Source organism: Catharus ustulatus, chromosome 8, assembly GCF_009819885.2.
Source record: "Catharus ustulatus isolate bCatUst1 chromosome 8, bCatUst1.pri.v2, whole genome shotgun sequence".
NCBI lineage: Eukaryota > Metazoa > Chordata > Aves > Passeriformes > Turdidae > Catharus > Catharus ustulatus.
In genome coordinates, this window is record NC_046228.1 from 14,414,776 (window position 1) to 14,440,801 (window position 26,026).

The 26,026-nt window shown below is 45.1% G+C and overlaps 1 protein-coding gene across 2 annotated transcripts in view; it reads right to left on the reverse strand.

Moving 5' to 3' along the window:
* ENTPD1 (ectonucleoside triphosphate diphosphohydrolase 1) overlaps window positions 1-23,243 on the reverse strand; it is a 33,078-nt gene extending 9,835 nt beyond the window's left edge. The window contains exons 1-3 of one of the 2 annotated variants that reach the window (XM_033066227.1): window positions 22,956-23,243; window positions 683-816; window positions 194-311 (exon numbers count right to left, since the gene is read on the reverse strand). In XM_033066227.1, the coding sequence (XP_032922118.1) occupies window positions 194-311; window positions 683-796 (232 nt within the window). In that variant the 5' untranslated portion in view covers window positions 797-816; window positions 22,956-23,243. Of the gene's footprint in view, window positions 1-193; window positions 312-682; window positions 817-22,356; window positions 22,584-22,955 lie in introns of those variants that run through there. The other variant, XM_033066226.2, reaches the window with a different exon arrangement.
* Between the last annotated feature and the right edge of the window lie 2,783 nt (window positions 23,244-26,026).

Consider the following 26,026-nt stretch of genomic DNA (forward strand, 5'->3'; position numbering starts at 1 on the left):
ATCCATTTTTCTCCCCAGGAAGGTCAGGCACGTACAGCTCCCCATGGGAAGCAGTGACACATACATTATCTCACAGATGTAACACTGTTTCTACCACTGACCTCTTCCTCTAGATTTCTCCTCCCTCACCCTTTTATTACATTATCTCTTCTTCATCCCACGCTCCTTCCCCAGCTCCTTTTTCTCCTCTTACCTTCAACTTTACACACCTCCACCTGCTTCACCACCCCAGTGTCGTTCTCCTTCTCTGCTGGCCACTCGTACACGTAGAGGTTGGTGTGGGACGATCCCGCGTCCAGCACGATCCCATACTGCGGGCAAAACAGAGCCCATGCCCCACCTGAGGCACCAAACCAGACCCCTGTGTGCTGGCCCCACACGTGGGGGACCAGACACACACAGCCCATCTGTCTGCCAGCTGTGGGAATGGGTGTCATTGCTCTTCTCAGTACAAAATGCCCATAAAGGAAACGGGAGCAGAGAATGCCAAGTTGGGCTGGTTACTTAAGAGATTATTCCCTGTGAAACTGTCATTTGTTTTACCACAAAGATGTAGAACAAGATGTTGATGTGCATGGAGGCAGAAGAAGAGGTTAGCCAGAGCCAGCAAGGGCAGTGACATGTCTGTGAGCACTGTGGACACCTAACCCCCCTCTCCTCTAAGGGGACCAGCTCGTAGTACCTTAATATTCTTCGGAAGCGGCTGGTTTTGGGTCACTGCTACAGCAATTAAAGCAATTACAGCCAAAGTAGAGAGGAATCCCAGGATGAGTAGAATCGTTCTTGTTGAGGACATCTTTGGTTTGGTACCTGTGACTAGAGCAGAAAAAGGATGTAAGTATCCCAGTGTCCCATCTTTCCTCACACCCCAAAGCATGTCTTTTGGCATGTTCCTGTAGTTCCTTTTCCCTACAAAGTACCTGCCTTTGCCCACCAGGTTATGAATGGCAGAATTGGAGAATTGGCACAGTATCATTATAAATCACACACTTCACAGAACTTGTACCACTCTAACTCCTTAAATGTTACAGGCATATTTGGGATAACCTAGCTAACAAATTAGGATTTTTGTGGTTTAATGTACATGGTTAGCAATGGAATTCTGTAAAAAAGGCCACTTATGGCTGATAAAAATCACTCACAACCAATATGTCACTTGAGCTTTCAGAACCAATATACACATATTTGCACTTTTTAGTAAGCCAGCATGATACTGTCCTTCACATTTTTCTGCTTTGGATAATCCTTCATGTATCAAAACCTCATTTCACAACTCATACTTGGCCGGTTTTGCAACTGTTTAATAAAATACCATCTTACTACATGGAGCTCTGGAAAGGGTATCAGTGTATTTTCCAGATTTATAGCTTCAATGTAAATTCAATACTTTACAACAAACAAATAGCTCCAGGGGACATATATGCTCCCACTGTAACATGAAATGCATTTCCACCCACAGAGGTGCTCCATACTCAAAAGCACTGATCATCTGACTCACATGGGAAATAGATTCTCTTCTCCTTATACACAAAACATCCAGGAGATGTTTAGAAGTACATTAGAGGTCACTCAGGATGGCAACACCTCGGTGCAGGCAACCACATCAACTACTGTGAGAAGGTGACAAAACCTGCTCTGCATCTGCCTGCCAGATCTTGTGCTCCAGAGGTCTCCAGACCTCCAGAGCCAGATCAGTGTTCCAAATCCATCCTGGTACTTCATATCATGCCTGCAAATATGAAAAGCATTCAAGTTCTGATCAGGGTCAGCTTCTAACTGCTCTGGTATTATGTGAGAGGTGGACCCAGGTTCCAGAATTATAATGTTAACTGACCTTACAAATGACCCTAAATCCTCAAGTTATTCTCAGAAGTCAGTCCAAGTGAAAAGAAGTGAAAAGAAGCAACACACCTCTGGAAATCTCTAACCAGCTTCTTACCTTCTTAGAGAAAATGTAACCTGACAGTGCCAGGAGGGCTGGCTTTGGCCCATTGGGAATGTACCACTGACCTGGAGCTCTGAGATCCCTCTCGTGTAAATCTGCTGAGGTTAACTGTGAATTTGGAAGATTGTAACGCTTGCACTTTGTGAGTGCCTGCTAGAGGCTGAGCATGCTTGCCAATATCTCCAAGAATGCAGCTTAAAAAAATAGTGCACATACCAGACTGTAGGAAGTAAGAGTGTATTTTATCCAACTCTATTCAAAAACGCCCAGAACTCGGGGCTTGAAGTGATTAGAAACAGCAGAGCATGATGGCTGGATGATAGCACTGAGCATGTCTGTTAAACAAAAATTATTTTAACCCTAGAAAAATTAATTAAAGCAGACGCTATAATGTAAAATTAGCTGCACAGAATAGATATGAAGGTAGCATGCCTGAAAACTGAAACTGCTGCTGGCAGTTGCACATCCACGTAATTATTGCAACCCTTACTCTGAGATCTTGCCTAGAGGCAACCATGAATGAATCTGTTATGTGTTTACTGTCATGGGAGTGAAGGATGTATGACTTTGCAAAAGTTCTAAGACTTTCAGATTTCCTGTTATGATGGGTATTGTCGGATTTCTGTGTCTTTTCAGCAGCCACACTCTGAAAGTGCCAGCATTGGCAGCAGAGCAGGAACATTGTTCTCACTGTAATGGACCATCCCCATTATGAGTTACAAATCCCTTGTCTGAAGGCAGAGGTATAATGATAATTGTCTGCATCCCACCTGTAGCCTGAGATTAGTAATTTTTTTGCCAAGGCAGATTATTTTCTTAACCCTGAATATGACTTTTGCCTGAATTTTAGTTTAGAATCATGAACGCTTTTCAGGACTCTGAGGTCTGTAGATGAGTGACTTCATTGCTGTATCCCATACCAGACCATCCATCTCTGTGAACTCTAATGCTACCAAGGAGCATTTTATTTCAGTGCTTCATACAAGAAAAGGTACAAGGTGATAAGCATTATCAAGAAAGTAATGTAACAAAATAATAACCTTCCAAAGAGCACTCAAAGTGTACAACTTGATTACTTGACAGACTTGCTTAAAAAAGACAAACTTATTTCAAAAAATCCAAACAAAACCAAACCCAAAAACAACACTGCCAATCTCTCTAGAGGACTCAATGTAGTTAAAATTCACTTGTTGTTTGTTCAGGAAGGTGAGGTATTTCAGTAAGTTCCCTTTCCTGTGCACTTAGTTACCTCCATCAGCTCTAGGTGTAACTGCAGGTTCTGCAGGGGATAAGAATTAAGTTATTCCAGCTTCCTCCAGCTGCTTTGAATGTCACATTCACACTGCTGAGTGCCATGCAAACACTCCCCAGTGTCCACCAAGTGCAGCAGTACTTGATTGATTGCCAGGCCCCAGGGTTTTCCTTCCAGTGGAAGTTTTCCTCAGCTAAAGATTAAGCAGACACGATCTTCTGTCCCTGTGCCCAGTCAGAATCCAAGTAGAGACAGATCTCTGCTCTGTCTCTCATGCTGCCCACTGTGTGCAGTGACTAAAACATCCCCTAGGGCCATAAGTAGGCACAGAATTGATGCTGCTTTTCTGCTCTCAGAGCTCAGAGCTGCTTGGTGCTGGAGCCCTGCCCGGCTGCGCGGGCATCGAGCGCTCTCCAGATGCTGGAGCACAGCCCAGCTGCTCAGGCATCTCTGTCTGCTTCCAATTTTGGTCTCTCTGCTTTTTGTAGGGGCTACTGCTGGTTCCATCCAGTGATGGCCCCAAAACATAAACAGATCTAACATCCTGTCTTTCTCCAAAGCAGAGAACTGGGAAGGATGTTGTCAGTCACGCCAGGTAGCAGCAATTTTGCTGCGGAAACCCTGCTACTCTTAGTGAATAACCAGGAAGGACCACGCCAGCGTGGGAGGCAGCTCTGTGTGAAGGCAAGGAAGCAAATTGGACTCTTGTGTCTTCCAGAGCTCGAGACAAATAGGAAATGGCCCCTCCAGCCAACACTACACTGTCACTGGCACCTCTGCATGCCAGGAGATGTCACTCACAGCCAAGGCTGCCCACCCTAAACTCCCTCCTCACCAAAAAAGGCTTAGTGAGAAAAGTTAAAAGGAAATCAGGCTACCAGCTGCTTTTAGACATGCAATAAGAAGAGACTAAGGCTTGTTTAAGGAGTGATGTTAGTAATGTTTAACAGTCAAGAGAAGATGCTGGGCATAGACCAAAGCCATGCTTGGTACAGACAAATCTCACTGTGACCCATCATCTCCAATAAATACAAATATATTTTAAGTTCTGACTTCACACAACAGATAATGCTGATGTCTGATCTTTCATTTGGATGCTCATGCTCAGTCTGTTATAGCAGGGGTCACAAGAGGTTGTACTGCAAGGCCATCTCTTCTTCCACTGCACAAGTGCCACACTGACAGAGACAATTCCCACCATCACCTTTATCCTCTCAGTACTCCTCTCTGTGGTCAGAAATGTTCCCATTTTCAGCCTTAATTTATTTATTGTCAGCCTATTCTCTCTGCCTGATAGAAGTCTTCCACTTCTATCTCACAACTTCTACAATGCCCAGTCCTAAGAAAATTTATTCTCTTAGTCAATTTGTAAGAAATTATCCTTTCTGGATTTTTTGTCTTTTCGAGACTTTTCTGTCTACCTGAAGAGTCCAGCATCACTTCTCTGCATGTACAATTACTTGCTTATATTATTCTTGAGCATTCTGACAAGAGCTGCTTGGAGACTGGCCTTGCACAGCATTCCACAGGAGATGATACAGTCCCAGCCTAAATGAAGTGAGGTGGGGACTTGTTCCACCTCAGAAACATGGTCATCCACCACCACAGGCTGTGCTAAGAACCCAGCACCTCCCATGCAATCTCAGCAAACCCACCCAGGAGAGAGGGGCACAGAGAGGATACACACACATCATCCTCCTGGTAAGTGAAAATGAGATTTCAGTAGTCATGAAGTTTTTCAGGCTGAATTGCCCAAAATTATCTCACTGATTACTCTGTTGCTGAACTTGCAGGGGTCAGGGTTTGAGCACATTACCCAAAAGTCACTGCTGTCTTCAGACTCACCACAACCAAAACCTGAGTGCATAAATACTCAGAAGAGCCACACTGCTTCATTTATCAACCCTTTAATGAAAATTTCCCTGTCCCCAGTGGGCTTCTTACTCATTCTTCATCTGCCTTTTTCATTTAAACATGCTTGTATCCAAGTTATCTAGGAAGACTTTGCTGCACAGTAATGTAAACCACCTGTTTCAGGCCAGCATATTGGAAAATTCTTTTCTTAGGCTGTCAAGAGGCTCAGGTTTGTCTTAGAATTTACATACAAACACATATAGGGTAAGTAAATGGCTTTGGTAAAAGGGACTTTATTTCAAAATATCAAGACAAGACATTCAGCATGTTGAAATTAGAATTCAAACTCCAAATCAGGATTTTACATCACTTTTTACAGCTATTACATGGAACAGTGTGGGACATTCTGCTCCAAGTTTTAATTACAGTAATTTCACGATTATAAGCCGCACCATTTTGACTAAAATTTTGGTCTGAACCCAAAGTGCGGCTTATAATCAGGTGTGGCTTATACATGGACAAAGAACAAAAGGTTGCTGTTTTAGTTTGGACAGGTGTCTGCTGAGAAAGGCAGGAACTTCTCTTTGAAATGGAGAATGTAACCCCCCTCTCTCCAAATTATTATAATTTGGAAATCAAGGGGCTTTCAGGCAAAAATATGGGAATTAGGAATAACAGTTCTTTTCTAGGGAAATTAAAATAGAAATACAGTACTACAAAGAAACAAACCCCAAACCCTGACAAAGTCAGAGTACAACCTGACACCCGTCAGGCAGGGTGTTGGTAGCAGTCCCATTAAATGGTGGCTGCATCCTCCTGCAGTGACAGATGTGGCTCAGTTGGAGCAGTGCTCCTGTACAAGGTGCAGTTTCCCTCTGGAGGTCCAGTGGTGATGTGGAGAAATCCGGTTTTCCTCTGGAGTCAGTGGAGAAAGGGGCTCCCTTAGTGTCCCAAAGCCTCTGTTTTATCTTGGTAAGAAATGTTGGGCTCTTCCCCCTGGCTGGAGCAACTCCCAATGGGATGCAGTAATTTTATCAGTCACACAGTGGGACTCAATGGGCCATTAGCAGAAAATGACTCGCTGGAGGAAGGATGGGGTGTGAAAAGATAAAGAACAATGCCCTGCCTGGTTTCAATGGATGGCCCATTAGCAGATTATCTGCCATTGAGATAAGGATCACTGTCCCCACCCTCAACAGATGGTGATAGAACAGATACCTTTTATCACACTCTGTATTGTAACATGCGGCTTATAATCAGGTGTGGCTTATGTATGGACAAAAAACCAAAAAGTTGCTGAAACCCAGAAGTGCGGCTTATACTCAGTGCGGCTTATAATAGTGAAATTACTGTGTTCACATGGCAAAGACTGTGGCCTAAACACTGGTGTGATCTCTGCCCCTCCTCGTAGTGCTATGTAGAATAATAAATATGCGTTTACTGGGTTATATTTTTCCAGATGAAATACTTGTAAGTGCTGAAGTACAAACATCGAAGTGTCAGTGAAACTGATAATCCAAACAGCATAATGGGTTTTTTGGATGCGGTTTCTCAGAGACATTTGATACTGAAATCATGCGTGCCTGCCTGTCTCAAAGCCCACAGACTCCTATGAATTTAGGCTATGCAGCTTGGCAGCTTGGACTGGCCCATGTGCACACATACCTGTGCATTAGTGAGCTGGAAGATAAAGAGTGTGCCTGTATCTGAGATAGCACCAAGCTGGAGCAAAGCACACTGACACACAGGACTGGAATTGAAAGTACATTTGACAAATAGGTGAGAGCCTGGTGAAAACATCTAACTCACTTAAGGACAAAAGCAAATATGACATTGAGGTAAGAGCCATCACCCAATGACAGTGTGGTGAGCAATCTGTTAAGTAGCTTTTCCAGAGGAAAATATTACTGCAGCTATAGCAGTTTACAGTAATCTTTCCCTCCATCTAAAGCTGGTAAATCCTCCTGTGAGGTTCTATGACCAATTTTGGACACTGCCTTTCAGGAAAGATGTAGACCACTTGGAGAAACTCCAGAGGAGAGCAAGAAGGATCACAAGCCTAAAAGCTCGACCTATGAGGAAAGACTGAAGGAATTGAATTGTTAAGTTTGCGAAAAAGAAGAGTAAAGAAGGCTCATTAGTTGTCTTCAGACAAATGACATTTCTATCTGCCAGAACTGGTGTAGCCAATCCCACCTCAGGATGAGGGTGGCTCCTGGATTTTCTCCCAGTTCTGTTTCCTTGGTTCAGAAGGAGGGGACTCAGCAAAAAGGGGACGCACTCATAAGCTGTGCTGTAGTCAGCAAAGCCAATGCACTGCATCTGGTCTCCCTGTGGGACACAGATGCAGTTGTACAAAGGTGCTTTCTCCTTGGCCCAGCAAAGCTCCAGGTTTTGCTCATAATTCAGCCACAACACCACCCTGCTGTGTGCTGTCCATGTGTGCAGCACTGCTTGCTGTGGCAGTACCTCATCCTTTCGCTGCCTGTGGTGTCGTGGCTGGGATACAGCCCTGGGAAATTGCACAGGACACATTGAATGAGCCCTCTTTTCCTGGAGAAAGGAAAAGCACATGGAAATCCTGGAGAGCTGCTGGGGGCTGGAGGCAGCAGAAGCTGACAAGAGTGGCAAGAGATGAATACAAAGGAGCAGGCAGCACCCAGACCCTTCTCTCCCCTCCACAGCTGCCCCAGCACAGAGGGGCTTTGTGCTCGGCCAGCCCCATGGCCCTGTGGCACAGTTACTGCTGGAGAGGTGATGCCCAGGGGCTCTGGCCACGAGCCCCAGTGGCCCAGACTCCACACCAACAAGTGCTCCATTCACTGGTGCTCAAAGCAGGTTCCCTGTCAGATACCTTCCCACGGAGCAGAGCTGAGGATGGTGCTCAGCCTCCCTGGCCCTGTGCAAGGCACTCCCACCCCTCCCACCCTGGCCTCACAGCCCGTCTCCCTGGTGCTAGTCACTGGCCCCACCAAGTCTTCCCAGCGCCTGCTCGTTAAATAACCGCTGTGCAGGAAGATATTTTTCTGACTTGCATTGCAGCAATCAGACCCAGATCCCCAACATTCTTAAATGCAACCAGCAAGTGGCTGCTGATGCAATGACTTTAGATAGTTATTTTTCACATTTATCTGTTGTTTACTGGACTTCTAAGCCTGTATCCTGCTTGTACTCAAACTAATTTCTTTACAATTCTGACATCGAAGAGGTTTTTCAAATCAAAAGAGAAAACTTTAATAGTTACATCAGTTTCCTGTCAGGAAACCTCTGGTATTAATTTTCTGCTAACCATCAAAGCTGTATTTTAACTGGGGAAGATTTATTGCCACTACCCACAAAGCTTGAAGTTTCATCAGAAAATATCTGGTGAGTTCAAAGGGGCTTCCCCTCCTCCCCAGCTCACCAGCTAAATTACTGCCTGACTATCACATGTTATGAAGGCATTTCTTTGTCTTTTTTTGGGGGAAAAAAGATGTATCAAGCATTGGCACCTTTCAACTTTGTCATTATTAATAGTTTGAATACACAGACTTTCAATGGCCCAACAGTGCTACCAGGCTTCCACTTGTGCTTGAGATCCTTACATTCTTCCTTCTCTTCTTAACTCTCTGGTCATGATTTTTTCCTTATGCTTATTTTGGCCATCTTTTACACTTTTCAACTTTAAATTTGCACTAGTTTTATTTTCCATTTTTGCCTCTGAATATGCATCTTTAAGAGCTTTTATTAGTTTCAAATTAACTTTCAACAGTTGGATGATGGCTTTTGTGGAGTGAAATGAGAATGGGCTGCTTCTTATTAGCATCCCTATTTCCACATTATAAATACTTTGCTGATTCAGCTCAAGTATTTTTTATTTTGTGATGTTATTTCTTTGAAGAGCTACTGGACTTTGTTGACACAGAATAAGTGTGCATTACTTTTATAATAATTCTAAACTCCCATAGAAATTCCTCTTTTCCTCTTGAGACTGGGGTCAACACACATTTCTCTTGATCTAGAAGTAATGCATTGCAAATTGTGAGATGGTCACCCTCAGTTCTTGCCTTGTCTTTCACTAAAATCCACCATCATATCAGGTTTTCTATATAGAGAGCCATGCCCTTGTCTGTCTCCAGCATCCTGGCTGGTGCAGGCACTACCTTCAGTGCTTTGGTCTCTTGCTGCCAGTGCAGCCCCAGGCAGCTATTGTGTTCAGCTATGAATTGTTGCTACTGAAGACAGCAGGACCACTACTTACACTGGAAGATGGGTGATATGTGAGTCACATCATCCACCCCTTCCTGCGTCCCACCAACCACCCACACATGAGGGGATGTACAAGTTATCACAGAAAAAAGAGAGGAAACAGCCTCCAGAACAACCACTCCCCCCTTCAACACCCACGTTGGGCCAGCAAGTTCAGAAACTTCCTGGAGAACAAAAAGTCCTGAGCTTTGTAAATGCTGCAACGCCCCTCAGGAGGTTCTGATGGGGAAAGAGATCCAGACACCCAATCTGCCACAGCTTGCTCTGCACCCAGCACAGTTTGGGTCCCAGTGATCCCAACAGAACCCCAGCGTGCCCTCTCCACTGCCAACCTTTCCTGCCTCGGAGGGGCTGAGGCCACCACGCCTCTCACCACACCTCAAGGATGGTTTTCTCTGAACTGTAGATTTCTGGGATCACCTTGTGTGTGGAACAACATTGCTGCTTTCAGGGGCTCACTTCCCTGCTTTCCAAAATAAACAGCACAGCTGCCCAAAATGCCACATGTCAGCAAGTGGAGCCACTGCCTGTGCTGCCTGATGATCTCTGCAAGAAAAGCAACCAGCATTTCTCCTGAAGTTTCACTTCCCATTCAGGACCAAAAACCATTGGAGACTGATCACAGACACAGAAATACTGTTCCAAGCTGGTGCAGCACCAGCCCTGGCAAGTCCCCTGGGGGTGATGCCCATTCCACAGCAGTCCCACGTGTGAGTGCATGAGCTGCAGTGCCTAACTGTGCCTGGGATCTTGCCTGTTCCCAGGTGCTGCCACCCCTTAATGCTGTGATTTCCAGCACGTCCATTTGCTGCCCTAGAGGAGCATTTCTCAGTCCTGTAAGGTACACAGTGAGTTTTTCCTCCCTTAACATAGCATCCATTTGCAGCAGAGAACACTGCAGGCGCCTTCCCTTTGCAGCTAATCCTAGCAGAGGAGGCAAAGACCCCTTGCTATTCAGGCAGGGCAGCAGCCCTGCTGCCTCCTTTCAGCAGACCAGGGTTAGGGCTGCATGCACAGAAAAAGATAGCACTCTGCTTAAACACTTCCCATCTCACCCCCTTACCTCCAGCTGTCAGCACTGTGATCTCAATTCCTCATTGCAGAGCACAGGACAAGGAACAGCTGGAATAGTTTCTTTCGCTTGCTGAGGAGCACATCCACTGCCTAGGCCTTGTGGAAAAATATACTGATTTCTCAGAGGTCAGCCTTAATAACTAGGATTCCCACAAACCATGAGGAGAATTCCGCTCATGATATTTGGCATGAATATAATTCTCTGTTCCTCATGCTGCTACAATTTCCATTTCAAATAGCAGGAAACAAATTTCCCTGTGGTATTTTTAGTGACAACCAATGGTCAGGAACATGGGATCAAAGGCTACTGCGGGGCACAGGCCTTGACAAAGTTCCTGAGCGTAAGAGATGAAATACATCTTGGAAGTTCCAAAGGTAATAAGGTAAATATGAATCTAAATTTTCATGGTCAGAGGAGCACTTTGAAAAGGCTGGAGCCTCATGCTGACATGTAACAAAACAGCAAAGGAGTTCTGCTGGATGAATGGGCTGGCACAGGATGTTATTAATCTCTAAAATTCTGATTGCTCATTACTGGGATGTGCAGTAAATCCTGAGAGAAGAATTAGGCTCAGGAAAAGAAACCCATTTATAATCAAGTCATAGTTTGACCTTCAATTTGTGTCTCCATTAATCTTCCCTCTCCCCACTATTCTTGCCTCAAATATTTCAAAACACAAACATGAAATATTTTGATAAGGCGGCATGGATACGAGGGGCAGTCACAGCAGCCCACGCTTCTGCCCAGGGTGTTCTGGGCCCATAGCAGGTCTGCTGCTTCCCTGGAGCCACTGTGTTTCCCAGCACCATTCCCCCTCTGGCTTGGGAGGGGAGGTCCAGCTCAAGCCAGAGCCAGCCTTCCAGCCCAGCTGCAGAGCTTGCAGCAAGTTCACATGAGCACACATTTTCCTCACATCTCCTGCAGGAGCAGGGACATTGAAAAGGTTATTTATTAACAGCTCTGGGACAAATGAGCAAGAAAGAAAACAAATCCATTTATAAATCAGCTAAAGAGAAAACTTGTGACTCTAATGGTCTCCTTTGTAATTCCTTAAGTGTGGCCTGGAGCTGCCCTGAAATCATTTCTTGTGAGGCTGAATCAGCAGAACAGCCCCACTTGTGCATTGAATAGCTGATAAGAGCAAAGTACACCCAAGAAAGCACTAACTTACACCACGTCCAGATTTTCCTTTGTTTCTGTTAGGACTTGGGGCGACTGATAGTGCTCTAATTTCTCACCACCAAATACCAAGCAGTGACTCACATTAGCATCTATCTCAGCAATCCAGGACAAACACTTTCCTCTGGGACAAGGTGGAGACAGGATAAAGGGAGAAAACTCACGCTAGAGCTGTCTAAAAGAACAACGTCATTGCTATCTCAGCTCTCAGTTAGGAGCATACCAATCCTGAATGTTTTGCCAGACTTTGTTCTTTGATAACATTTCTCAAGGGCGGGGGGGAGGGGAACAAAAATAACAAAACACTGTTCTGTTTAACAGTTACCCATAGCAGAGAAAAGCTGAGCTAAAGTTTCCAACAATTATCAGTACAAAATCCTAAAATAGACATGCATAGTACCATTTTTGAATTTAAAACTGACTGGACAAGAGTTCCATCATGTGGATTGAAAGCTGTGCAAAGAGAACAAGGCAGCTTATCAAGATGACATGTTAGACCAACAGTGTTAAAATGTTCAGTATAGCAGTGATGTGGATGAAGAAACCATCCAAGCAGATATGGCAAATTGTTGTGTAATTCATTGGGAGGAACTGTATGTCCAGGAAGGAGAGATAAATTATGTCCAAGGTATCTATGGAAACCACCATCTTATACAGGAAACAATTAAACTCAGAAAAAGACAAACAAGAGAAAAATAACTTGAACTTCAGATGCTCATAAGGCAAACAACACTAATTGAAAGCAGGATTTGATCCCAAAGAGATGGGGCTCACTTAAAGAGATGTGGAATAGGGGAGGGAAGGCTAGCAGCTGCAGGAGAAGCAGGAGCTGCACAGTAACTCCTTGGGGCTGTCTCCTCAGAGGTGTGGGAACCCTAGCCTTCAATCCATTTGTAAACTGGCTGGGCTCCCACAGCAGTCTTATTCAGATGACTCTCAGCAGTAGGTCTCTTCCTGGAGCATGACCTGCTCATCCTTTACGCAGGCATGTGGGAAGTCAACTTACTTTGGGTGGAAACGGTGAAGTCAAAATCTTGGGAGTAGTTTTAGTTTTGCACTTGACATCACTGAAAATACCTGAGAGCTTTCCTTGCCCTCCTGTTTTGTCTGATATTTTTATCAAGTATCTTTCAGCCTTTAGAGCCTCCTCCAGCTCAGCTTAGGCTTGTTTATATTTTTGCTACACTGATCACATCAAAACAAAAGCTTCTTAAACTCTGATGGCCATACCAGTTATAAATAAAGAAAAGATCTGAAAGTTTTGTTTGGGAATGAAGAAGTTTTTAATAAAGCTATGATACAGCTAATTAATGTAGCAATGGTGCATGACCTTATGAAACAGGAAGAAAATGTTAGTTTTGGAAAATTGTTTTGGTCCCATTTTCTCACCCAGGCTCACTCCCCCTACTCACAGGCACCGAGCTCGCCGAGGTGCTCCAGCACGATCCTGTGGGAGGTGAGACCAAGTGTGCCAAATGCCAAATCCTCACTGCCCCTCTTGGCTTCCTCTTCAGTGATTCTTGAGCAGGTCTCTTGACATCTTTTGCCATCAGGAGTTAATGGTTACCAGGGTGATCCTTTTGCCTGGAAATTCCTTTTATCTAGAGCAGGTGACTGCTCAGTGCCTTTCCCCCCCTCACTTTGGGTACCTTAGCTCCCACTGTCTGCTTGCTGGGAGAGGAGAAGCACAACCTGCAGGGAGGATGTGTTGTGAATTCACTGTGATCCTTCTGTTACTTGAGCAGTTTTGTTCCCCAGGAACTCATTGGCACAGCAGCTTTATCAGCATCCAGGCCTTTTCCATGTCAGGCTTATCAGGGCACAGGCAGCCAGGCTTGTCACAAACACATTTTTCAGCACTTGCCCAGTTTTAGTGCAGTCAGTTACATCCTTGGTTATCAATACAGACCATTCTTTCACCCCTTCATCTGCTGCTGCTTCTCTCTCTGACACACATATTTCCATTCACATTTCTTCCAGGCTAGCTGCAGTATTTCTGCTCCTTCAGCTGTGTGCCTACCTTATGCATGGTGTGTTTCCACAGGCCATCATTGCAGCTGGGAAAAGGTCTCCTTGGTTTGGTTAGGTTATTTCAACAGCAAAGGAAGTAGGTTTTGGGGCTGCTGTGGTAACCATGCAGCTCTGCTGCTCAGATGCAGCCAGGTCTCCTGCTCAGAGCTTGTGGCACAGCACTCATGAGCACAGCAGCAGTGGCAGTCTTTGGGAAGTCAGAGGATGCTGAAATCCTGCAGAGCAGCTGTGAAGCCTATCCCTGCTGGGTGTCACTACCAGACTCATCACAGAGGGTTTATATGGTTTACAACCAAGATCTCAGGGACAGTGTTAGGGCTGGAGCTGTTTTCAGCCTGTCACCTGCTGAGCAGCTCCCTGTGACAGTACAGGGTGAGACCATTGTCACACTACCCAGGGCCTGGTACAGTTTATATCCAGGCTTGCAGGGTAAGGCTGGCATTAACCTCAGCTTCTCTCATAAGGCTCCTGTGAGACAGGGCTGCAGATATCCCAGAACAGAACCACAGCACCCACAAGGAGGCTTTTTGCACTCACATTTCCCCATGTCACATTCTTATATGAGTCCAGCCTTCTCTCAGCACCTTCTCACCAAGCAACTCTCCACCTTCCCAGTGTCTTCCCTTGGCTCTGTGGCTTTCACAGCTGACCCCAGCTCTCAGCAGCACTCTCTGCCCACATCATATGGGAAACTAATACAAAACAGGTAATGCTGGAGGCTCCATCATACTTTTGCCAGCCTTTCCCTAATAACAACTCATAACACTTATATTTGACACGGTGCTTTTCACCCATACATTGCCAAGGAGTTTACAGAGTCACCACCATTAGCCGTATTCCCCCAGCTGGTGAAAAAGCATAAGAGAGCAGCAGACATCCCAATGCTCTGCCCTGTGGACCACCTCATCCACTTGTCTGGGCAGCTCTCATGGACCAGGGGTTGCAGCACACTCCCTCCTGCAGGGAGGCAGAGTTCCCAAGGTCCAGGGAAAGAGCAGCACGCTTTGGCGACAGCTACTCTTAAATTCATCTTCCATCATTTTGATATATTCTCTGATGTTCTGCCAGACTAACAACAATTTGGAGAGTAATGGTCCAGTAAAGTACACACATGACTCACGCTACAATTTATATGCAGTTCTGCTACAACTTTAAAAACAGGGAATAAAAATTGAAAATGTTATTTAGGTTAGAAGAAACATGCTGGAAAAGAGAAACACAGGCAACAGAGTCCCACGGAGGAATGAAGGCATTCCCTGTGTCTCCTTCCTGCAGACTAACCTCAGGGATGGAGGAAGGAGAAACCAGCAGAGTTAAAAGAATTTGTTACTACATTATAAAAATGCCAATAAACTAAAGACCAACGGCTACACCACACCAAAAATTCCCAAGATGTGTAGATTTATGGTTACAGTCTCCTGAGAAATAGAGAGGCAAAATAAGTCCTCCAAATCCCTATTTACAGAGGGACATCTATTCCCAGCAAGGGCTATGGGTTCCAGTTAACATTCTTAAGTGCCAAGTGGCCACATGACTGAAAATTCTTAAATTGGTAGAGAAATTACTAGTCTCTGTAGCGGAGACACGCTTTGTAACCTAAAAAGCAACTGTGAAATTACTGTCTTTAACAAGGAGTTCATAGCATGGGGCCAGGTTCTATTGTAAACCACTGTTTTTAAGATGAAGTGCAGAGGTTTAGTTTCACAGTTTGCTTAACTGCTGTTTGCTCTGCCACAAAAAGGGACTACCCACCTCTGTCTTATGCCATAGTTCCGCCTTTCAAATACAGTCCTAACTCTCTATAGTTAATGGCAGAATAAATTCTAAAGAACACTGCTGGAACATTCTTTGCTTCATTTTCATATGGCTTTCATGCTTTTGGTCACAGCAGTATTTCTAAATATTGTAAACAAGAGCATGACCAGTATATTTACCAGAATAAAGTTCTTTTGGGCTTCCGCTGTTTACTGCAGTTCAAACAAAACTGACAAACAATAAGCTTCCTATATTATTTCAATGAAGTGAGACTAAATATATAGGAGCTTTAGATCAGCTTACTTAATACATTCAATTCAAGAAAAATTGCAGATTTCCAGTGCATTCCCCAAAAGAATTTGGAACCAGCAGGTAGGGGCTGACTGGCAAAGAGCAGATGCTCTCCTGGCTGAATGGGAGCTGCCCACTCCCATTCTGGCAAAGAGCAGGGAGGGACAGTTTTCAGCAGAGGAATCCCACTCTGTTACCTGTCTCCAGCACCAAACCCACTCTCCACAAAGCAGCTCCACCTTTCCCCCCACTGCATGCCTGCTCCCTGGGCTCTGCCATGCACCCTGGAGGTTTCTATCCATTAGCTGTACTGAAGGGACTCCAAACTCCCTCCATCCCTCACTTTTGGAGGAGTCTACCCCTTCTTGCTAAGCCCAGGGAGGAAGGTGGAGATGCTGCTGGCTCCCCTGCCCCCAGCTGCAGTGTGCCTTCTGGTTAGAAACCACAGCCCCTGAACCAGCCTCTCCCGTCTCTCCTCCGTCTCAGCAGCCCCACAAGCAGATTGTGACAGTGCTGTGAACCAGCTGAGAGGCTGAAGTGGTTTCTGAGTCCTGAGCTGCTGACTCACCTTTTCCAGTCAGCACACAGAGCTCAAAGGCCAGGGGTGGTTTGAGCTTTGGCTGAGAGGTTGCAGACAGTTAATGAAAAAACAAATTAAATCTCGTTTCTTTGTTAAAATAGTTCCATTTTCTTTGCATCCTCTCCATCAAGAACACTCTGGAATTCACCAGTATTTGTGAGCAGGGCCAGCATTCTCAAGAGGATCAGAAACAAGGGGGAGAATAGAAATCAAACTAAGACTCTTCAACTTCTACTTAAGCAACATAAAAATGTTTGCTCAAAGCTGCAAGTCCCAGCCTGTAAATCAGTCAGTTACCCTGTAAGGGTTGCTTTTTAGTCAGAAGAGATGTAGCATTCAGCTGGGTGAAGGTCACAAGGGAGCAGAGAACAGCATGGGTCAGACTGATGGATGCACGTCTCCTCATGCTAGAAACTTAATCCCTGTGCTGACAGCACAAAGGGAACTTGAAAGGCAGTGAGAAGGAAGACAGTGAAGCAGTCTGCAGATCTTCACTGGAAGCTCTTCCCAAGCTGGAATGGACAAATATGGGCCCCAAAGGTTCCAGACAAGAACCATAATAGGCAGAGTTGTGGCATTACTGGTGGTGGCTAGGCACCAAGAGAACAGTGACAGCACTGACTATTACACTGCCTGCATCACCCTCGGGTGTGAGCAGCCAGTGCAGCACTAGGGACAGAGGGACAAGGAGCCCAAAGAGCAGACTGGGAAACAGATCTTTGCAGCATTTTCCACATTTGGGGGCAGTGAATGCATGAGATGATGTGAGCAGATGAATTTGTTCAGTGTGCACTTAACTGACTCTGTTCTCTTCCATCTGGTCTCTCACACTTTTCCCCTTAGCTCATTTCTTAACTGGTGCTGCTAAGGCAGTGTTTCAGAGCACAGGGCTTGTTTCGTGTCTCCCCTTGTGTTGCAGTGAAGATTTTCCCCCTGCACCTCCTAACTTTCACGGAAGTGACTTTTACCCTCCTTCTGTTCTCTCACTTGGGCCAGTGCTGACTTTCAAGTTGGACAAGCTGAAAGTTATGACAGAATAAAAATAACAAGGCTAGAGACAAGGACAGGTCTCTTTTTTCTTTCAGCAGCAAGATTTATATCAAATGACACCAGCTGTAGAAGTGCATCCTTAGGCTGTGCTGTTCTCTGTGTGAGTATTCTGGCAACAGCTCTGTGACTAAGAGACACTGATGGAAATGCCTGCCATAAACCTGCAGCTCTGCTCACCAAAGGGAGGCTTCCGATGAGTTGAAACTTAAAGGCAGTTCTCACACCGACATGACAAAACAATACTAGAGTTTTATAAGTAGTCCCCATCTAATTCAGCTTTCAGAAAACCAGCTGGGGTACTTCTCTTGTGAACATAATCTAAAATCTTAAAATTTAAATTTTATCAGTCTCAAACAATACCAATCTCTTATGATGTGGCTCTCCAAAGTGACTTCAGTATCACCTACTTAATCTCAAAGTTCAGCCTAAACACTTCAGTCTTTAACCACATCTTAACCACCTTGAACAGATAATTTCTAATCTGAGATCTCAGCTTCTGTCTCAACATATTTTCAACCACACCCAATTCTGTGAAACACTATTATTAGGCATTGGGCCAGTAAGAAGTATAAAAATGCCCACCCAGAGGGTATTAGCCCAAAAGTTTCATTTCCTAGCTGCTCTCAAAACCACAGGTGGAAAGATGTCTTAGGAAAAGAAGGAATGTAACTAAGCATGATACTTTTGCACCACACTATGCTAGTTATGCAACTTAGGCAAAACCAAAAAGATTATAAATTATTATAGCTTCTGTAACCCTTTGTTTTTCAGATGTTCAGCCTCTTAAATTTATTCTTTCTCCTCTTGAAGTTCCTCATGGGTTTTCTACATGTTTCTGGTAAGTACAAGTTGAGGAGCAAACAGATTGCAGTGGTCACAATAAGGTTGACAAGAGGACAACTTTCTCCCTCCACGGAAATGAAGAACCAAAAACCTCTGAGTTATGGCTGTCCTAGGCATATATATCTATATATTTATAGACATTCACATACACACACACACACCTCTACATATTTTTTTTTCTGAACAACATTGTCTGGAAATCTTTCTGGTCTATTCAGTGTTTGAATGTCCAATTTTCCTCACAAAGTCACATTAGCTGTGCTTTTACAAGCTTGGCTTAAAGCCTTTTGTTTGCTCTTTATCTTTCCAACCACTCTTGGCTTCTTTAGGCTTTTTCCTCTGACTTAATTGGTATTTGTACTGGTCCTCCCAGCATTGACAAATTCCATCTGCAAATCAGCAATGATTTTATGCTCTTTAGATGATTATTGGAAATGTCTAATGCCATCAGGCCTCTTGCAGAATACCTCTGAAAACACAGCTGTTTCATGATTATTTCCTTTGATAACTATTTTGAGGTCTATTGTTATCCAGGTCTTAATCCATTAGTTCATTCTTTGCTAGAGAGTCATAGGGAGTCTTTTGCAATCAGAACATCAGAAGTGCATCTATTGTGAAGAAGTTTAAACATGGAAGGTATTCATATTTACTCTTTTCGACCACATTTTTTTTCCTCTGGAAAATAAAACAAGTGCAAATAATTAGTTGGAAAATAAAGGACCGGGGCCTTCCCAGTCCTACACTTATAATCCAGACCATGGCTGTCAAATACCAGCCAGGGAATTCAGTTCTTCCAGTTCCCCTTTTGTGCAGTGATTCTTAACTATCAGGAAAGTTGGGCTTTAGAAGTGCCTTAACTTACAGCCCAGGTTTGGTCAACACTCAGCTTTTAAGAATGCTTACTTTTTCCCTAGAACTTCAATGAGTGCTCATGTACATAAGACAAATTCAGTCTCTGGGTTTTTTTTTCCGAATGGGAATCAGACCAGGCTTGTGTGACATCTATTTTTAAGTCAGCTGACTTACTGTGTAAACAAAAGAGCCTTCAAGAAAGCAAAGACAGATTAAAAGATCTACCAGTACTTGAAATACTTCCCACCACTCCTTCTTATAAGTGCATTCTCCAGCCAAGTTCCAAACCCAGAAGAAACATATTCCTTGAAGTTCTTGCTGCAGACTCTTGCAAGTGGAACTATTTCCATTCTAGCATGCAGACCAATCTGCTCACTTGAGGGGGCCACATGAGCTCATCAGTTTGCTTCTGTCTGGGATAAGTAATTTCCTTTTCAATGCATTTATTCCGATATCCATTTTGACAATGTTACCCATTTCTACAATATTATTCTAAAAGTTACTTTGACAAGTTTTATTCTCTACAAAACCAAAAGTATACAATTAAACTAGCTATTGAAACTTGGTTACTGAGGAGATCTATTCAGTAATTTATCCCCTCCCAATTTTGGAAAAGCATTTAACCAACACTTCTCTGTTTTTGTCCTGCATCATCATTAGAATCTTGTCCTGTCTGCCTCCATAACAATCTTGCAATTGATCTACACACATTATTTTGCTCCTGAGGCACACTAAATGCCTCCTTTGAATTGTGCCTGGCGTGATAAACTTAAATTTTCCCCTGACATCTTTACTTTCTCTAAATAATTTTCCCCAGTTGAGTGTCTATATTTTCCATCAGATGTTCTCCACTTCCTCTTTGTCCACTTCCTTTTCATTTGCTTGTTTTGACTACTACTTGCTGCCTTCACTACCTGAATGAACAAATCAAAGTCCTCTTCATTCTTGGTTTTGATGTGCTGCTCAATACGTCTTCTGTAGATTTGTGATTTTTCCATTCACATTCCTTTACTTTTTTTTTCCCTATCAGATTTTGCTTTATTACTGTCCATGCTGGAACGATCTATAGAGAGCAGTCATCAGACAGTGATTAATTAATCTCTGGGTAGATAGAGACCTCTAAATCAGAGTTACTACATGAGTATCTTTTATGTTAAAATAGATAAAATTCATAAGGTTTATTTATTTTCACAGCTGTCTACATGAGATCAGTGTCATGCTCTTGTCAGACAGAAGTACATCCATGTATCTTCTTGTAACATGTATTTTGAGGTTGTCATGCTTTCTTGCCCAAGAATGTATTCAGTTATCAATGATATAACCTGTTGCTATGTAACATCCCAAACAGAATTTCTTTCTTGGCCATGTTAGCATATTGATCCAAATTTCAAAGCAGAGCTGACAGTATCAGCATTTAAAAACAAGCTTCCTAAAACTGAAGAGTAGTGTTCCAAAGGCATTCATTACAGTCCCTGTGGACATGGCTCACAGGAAGCAGGTGTCCTACTGAAACACTTCCTAATAATTCCTTTCTGATGTAAGGACAGGCCCTTGGTGTGCATTTCTGCCGCATTTCAAGGTGGAACCGTCCTACTCCCAGGCAGATGCCACCTGTCCCAGACTGCCTCGTGCTGAGCCCATTGACTGCTGCCTGTGGAAAAGATACTGCAAGAGGCATTCTCAGAAACAGTGTGGTGATTTCTTTTCCCACACAATGAAATGCAATTCCTTGCTATTTATTGCACTAATTCCCTACAGAGCCTTGCAAGACTTGCATGCTCTGCGGTTGGTCCATTATAGAACCATCATTTCCTCATCTGCAATTCGTTTGAGCACTGCCAGTTTCCTTTAGTTTCCTTCTGTCTCTTTAAAATTCCACTTTCTAAAAGAAGGCTTACTTGGTCGTTTTTTCCTAAATCAGTTCTCATTATCCAAGTTTCTTCCCTGTGATTCCTCACCCACTAGAAAAGACATCTCTGTTCAAGCATTATATTTCATTTTTGGAATGAAACTTTCAAAAGACTGGTTTCAAAGCTATTCTTATCTCCATCCTCAACAGAGGCAAATTATCTCCAAATATTTCCAGCTTCACTCATGACTGCATAAAGTAATGAGCTAACCTTCTCCTTCTGCCAGTCTTTGCTTTAGATTTTATTGTACGTCAGACTGAGAAAATGCTTCTTCCCCTCACATGTCATTTATTGCATTCTATAAAGATAAAACGTCGGAAAGGTCTAGTTTACCATTTTGTTTATTCTAGAGGGGAAAGAGAAATCACATTTTGTTTCTCCGTTGTCATAACAATGATAAATTATAGTCTTCCACCTGGTACTGAAGAAGAAATTGTCTGCCCAAATATTTTCCCCGTTTACCGCCTCTTGCGTGTTTGTCCGAGCTCGTGCTTTGTGTTTGAAAGCCCCGCACGGAGCGCAGCGCTGTCGGCAGCACGGACAGACGGACCGTGCTGCAGAAGGCGCTGTAAACAGAGGGGAAGGCACCCAGATAGAAAAAAGCTGATACTAAACTAGGAAATGTTTCTGCCAAACGCTGTGACTAGTGCTGCTACGCGCACCGTGTCAGCTGATTATAAAAGGCAAAGCCAAGCACAAGACGTGTGTCTTGTAGAGAAATCCCGGTGCAATAAGCATCTGCAGCTATCGCCGGTGCTGCCCCGCTGCTCAGGACCGCAGCTGAGGCGGAGGGGAATGCTCCTGTGTGCACCGAGAGCCCCTCTGTGCACCCAGCACCGCTCTGCTTCCAGCCCACAGCTATTGTTTCCCACCGAGGTCTCCGAGCAGCCAACACTTCCATGAGTTTTTCTCTGCCCTCCCCGCCCCCTTCGCCCTTGGAGCCCCGGGCACAGCGCGGGCGGCCCCGGGACTCGCAGCCGGGACTGGCCGGGGCTCTGCCCGCCGCGGGAGGGGATCCCAGCCTCTGGCGCGGACAAACTTCGGGAGCCCCCGCCGCACCGCCCGGGCACCGCCAGCCCGCGGCCACCGCCGGCTCCCCCCGAGCGGCCGCGGCCCCCCGCCCGGGCTCCCCGGTCACAGCTCGGCATCGTCCCTCCGGGAGCCGCCGGGAGTCCCGCGGCTGGAAGATGATGTCAGCCGGGGGCGGACTGCGGCACGGCTGCGCCCACCCCGGCGAGCCCCCGCCGCGGAGCCCTCGCCCACCGCCGGCAGCGCTCCGCGGGCGCGGAGGGAGGGACGCGCCGCCCGGGGATGCCGCAGCCGCAGCTCCCGCCTGACTGGCACATCCCGGAGGAGCTCCTCATGAATATGCACAGCCTCCCCCGAGCGCCGGCCGCGGGATGCCGCCGCCCCGGGGCTCCCCGCCGAGCCCCGCAGCCCGGCCGGCGATGCGGGCTGCCTGCGAGAGCGGCGGCTCGCTCCCGTCCTTACCCTTTGGCTCGTCCATCAGTGCCGGTGCTCGCTCCCTCCTCCCGCGCTCCCCCCTCCTTCCTCTCTCAGCCTCTGCCGGCTCCGAGCTGCCTTAGTGAGAGGTGCTCATGAAAATGGGCGCTTTAGTGGTCCATGGCTGTGGGAGGGGTTAGTTTAACTCTACATGACTCAATCCGTGGAACTTGCAGGCTGACCTCCTGCTTCTCTCCGAGCACGGATCGCCTCGGAGCTGCCACGTTACCAGCGCCGGAGGGTCCCGCACCCGCAGCGCTGCGTGCCCGGGGTGCCGAGGCACCAGGAGTGCGGGACTGCAGCCCTGGCTCGGGGGGCAGAAGGGCATCGTGGCTGCAGACAGAAAGTATTTCGTTAGGGTAGGGTCATTTGGTGGTTTATGTTTGTTTTTTGCTTAAATCGCGCGAGCCTGAGGAGATACCCTCCACACCAGCGAGGCACACAGATGGAAGTGTCCAGAGAAGGGATAGTCTTCTTATTTCTAGATGTGAGGTCCAACCCAAAGGAAAAAAACAAAAAAACCTCAACCAAATAACGAAAGGAGACAAAGTTGCGATAACTGCTGGAAAATCATTCTCTGCACCTACCTGTCCTATAGAACGAGCTCACACCTCTGGCTGCATCTCCTGGGGAACTTCGTGAAAGAGCCAATTTTAGACTTCTTACCTGGAAGGGATCCTATCCTCCACTGCTTTTTATCCCTGACTCATCTCAAATAAGAGATACAGGGTAGTGCTGGAGGACTCTCAGCAACTTTTCTCAATGGCTTTTGACATGCAGTCCCATTCCTGGAACCACAAGTGCCTCCATGCTACTGCCTTCAGAGCTGTCAGCCTCCCGCTGCAAGGGAAGCTGTGAACCACCCTGGCTCTTTCACTTCCTTTTCAGAGAAATGGACAGCAGCTTCTCAGCATCTTCCCTGCTGGTCACCCAGGGGGAGAAGTCACTGGAGCACAGGCCACCAGAACCTGCAGCCTGCTGCTCTGCTCTGCTCTGCCTGTGCCAGAACCCTCTCAGAGCTGCCACTTTTACTTTCTCTCTTGTGGCTGGACAGCATCCAGCTCTGTGCCTATCACCAGCTTCCAGAGCTCTTGCCCCTAGGAGAGACGAGAAAAGCAGGACCTGGAGAATGACTTCTGCACCTGTGGTTTCAAATCACTTTCGTTATTGCAGCCCATCACAAATAACGATCAGTTCCTTCTCCTTCACAAACATTGACCTGGCCTGTATTACTCCAACTGCTAAGACAACACTCCCATTTATAATGTTTCTGGGAACAGGAAAATAGGGATCAACGAAATTAAACAATATACTTGAGCTTAACCAGTCTCTACAGTTCCCTGGAAGGTGGCTGTAGTCAGGTGTGGGTTGGTCTCTTCCTCCAGGCAGCAACTGACAGAACCAGAGGACAGAGTCTTAAGCTGCACCAAGGGGGATTTAGGTTGGATGTTAGGAAAAAGTTTTTACAGAAAGAGTGGTAAAGTACTGGAATTGTCTGCCCAGGGGGGTGGTGGAGTCACCATCCCTGGATGTGTTTAAAAAATGACTGGATGTGGCACTTGGTGCCATGGTTTAGTTGAGGTGTTAGGGAATGGGTTGGACTTGATCATAAAGGTCTCTTCCAACCTAGTGATTCTGTGATAATTTAGGTTTTAGTGATTAGATTCTTTGTGAATTACTGTCAGTGTTGGTTCAAAAGCTCAAGGAGGAGTGTTTCATGAGATGAAGGTAGACACTGAGTGTTTGTCACCTTAATGAGAAAAATTGGTCTGGAAAGTGTAAGAGAGAACTGATCTTACTTCCAAGACAGCAACACGTTTAGATGGTTTAGCATGACAGAAGTAATTTTGTTGGTCACCTTGAACACCAGTTTTTTTAAAAAATAGGAGTGTAGTTGATGCAACACTCAGTTAATAAATGCAAATTTGAAACTATTCACTTTAATAAATATCAACTGCACAATTGATATTACATCAGTAAGAAATACTTAAAAAAACTCAAACAAATTTGGAATAAGTAGGAGTCCTTATGTTCCAGCTTACACACTGACTTCCCTAAAGAATCATCACAGGAAATAAACCAAATATATACAAAAACGCCACACATTGAATAAATTAACTCAGCTGAACAGTAGGTTTTAAAAATAGTTAGAGTTTAGGACTGATTTTTCAAATGCTGTGTTAGACTCACTGTCTCTACAGGCAGAAATTCAATAAACTCAGTCTGCTGAGCTCACTTATGAGCTGAGAAGTCCAAATTTAACAAGTGGAGGATATGCACAAGTTCCCCTCAGAGAAAAATAGATATGATTTCACACCATGTTGAACACCTCTTAGGATACCCAGAGCCGTGTATTTCAAATCCTTTTAGTGTACCTGACAAACCACAATGAGCTTTCCTATACCAGCCTGCCAGTGACAGGGTTTTGTTTATTTTTTTCTTAGGAAAGTTCACTTTCAGAGTGAGACACACGAAACTTCTATGGGGAAGGATGACACATTAGCAGGCAGTCACCATGAAACTCAAGCAGTGTTGTCACACAAGGAGAAGTTGTTACCTGGAACATGAAGGCCCCGTGGGGAAGAATTGCTGTGAACAGTGATGGTCTGCTACACCTAAAAATATCCAGGTCATTCCCAGAGCCACAGGGAGCAGATTTCTGTGTTGAGGATGATCTACTTTAACTGATGGATTGATACCTTTGTGAGCAGCATTCCAGAGCTGCAAGGCCAGGGAATGCTGGCATTACACACTACCCTGCAGCCATTCAGTTTAGGTGTAAGAGACAGTGATGAAACGCTTTCCCCATCCTCTGTCACAGCCTAAAGGGAAGGATGGACTTTTTGACCTCATGTGACATGAGATGCAGAGTTCCTCTTCCACAGAGGGTCAGATCCACATTTGCTAGAGCGGTTTGGTTCTGTCTGCTGATCCTCCTGCCTTCGGGCAAGCCTCTGTTTGCAGTAAACAAACCAGCAGAAGGGAACAGCAGATTCTGTGTCACAGTCATTTCCATAAGAAAACAAAATGAGGAAAAAAGAGAGCAGCCCAGGAGGCCAGAGGCTGGCATTTGTACTCAGATAAGGCTCCAGACAGCTGAAAAGGAAGCTTGAAGCACAAATAAAAAGAGGAAACCAGTGAAGTCAGGATGTAGTTTCCACACATCTTGAGCAGGAGGTAAGAATAGCAAAAACCACGGAGTGCCCCTTTTCTGCTCTCGGGACAAAACTGAGCATCCTGAGCAAATCTGGGGGAAACAAAATTCTCCTTAAATATCCATATTCTTCCAAGCCTTAGTAAGAACTTATTTACACTCATTTTGCTGTAAGTTTACACAAGTTGTGTGTGTGTTGGTTTGTGGCTAAAATTATGCAATCTCCTAGATCTCTAGAATTTGCTATTTTGCAGATGAGGTATGACTTTGGGACTCAGGAAAGGAGCAAGAGTGACTGAACACTAGCACATTAGCTTCATTTCCAGGAAGCAGGAGATGGGATTGAGATGATAAAGCTGAAATCTAGGCCAGAACCTCTCGTCCTTGAGACGAGCAAAAGAAACATCCATAGGAAAGGGAGAGTCAGGGAGCCTGAACACAAACCTATGGGCATTAGATGCATGAGTAGCTTGTTTCCACACAATTGGTGTGAAGGAATCAGAA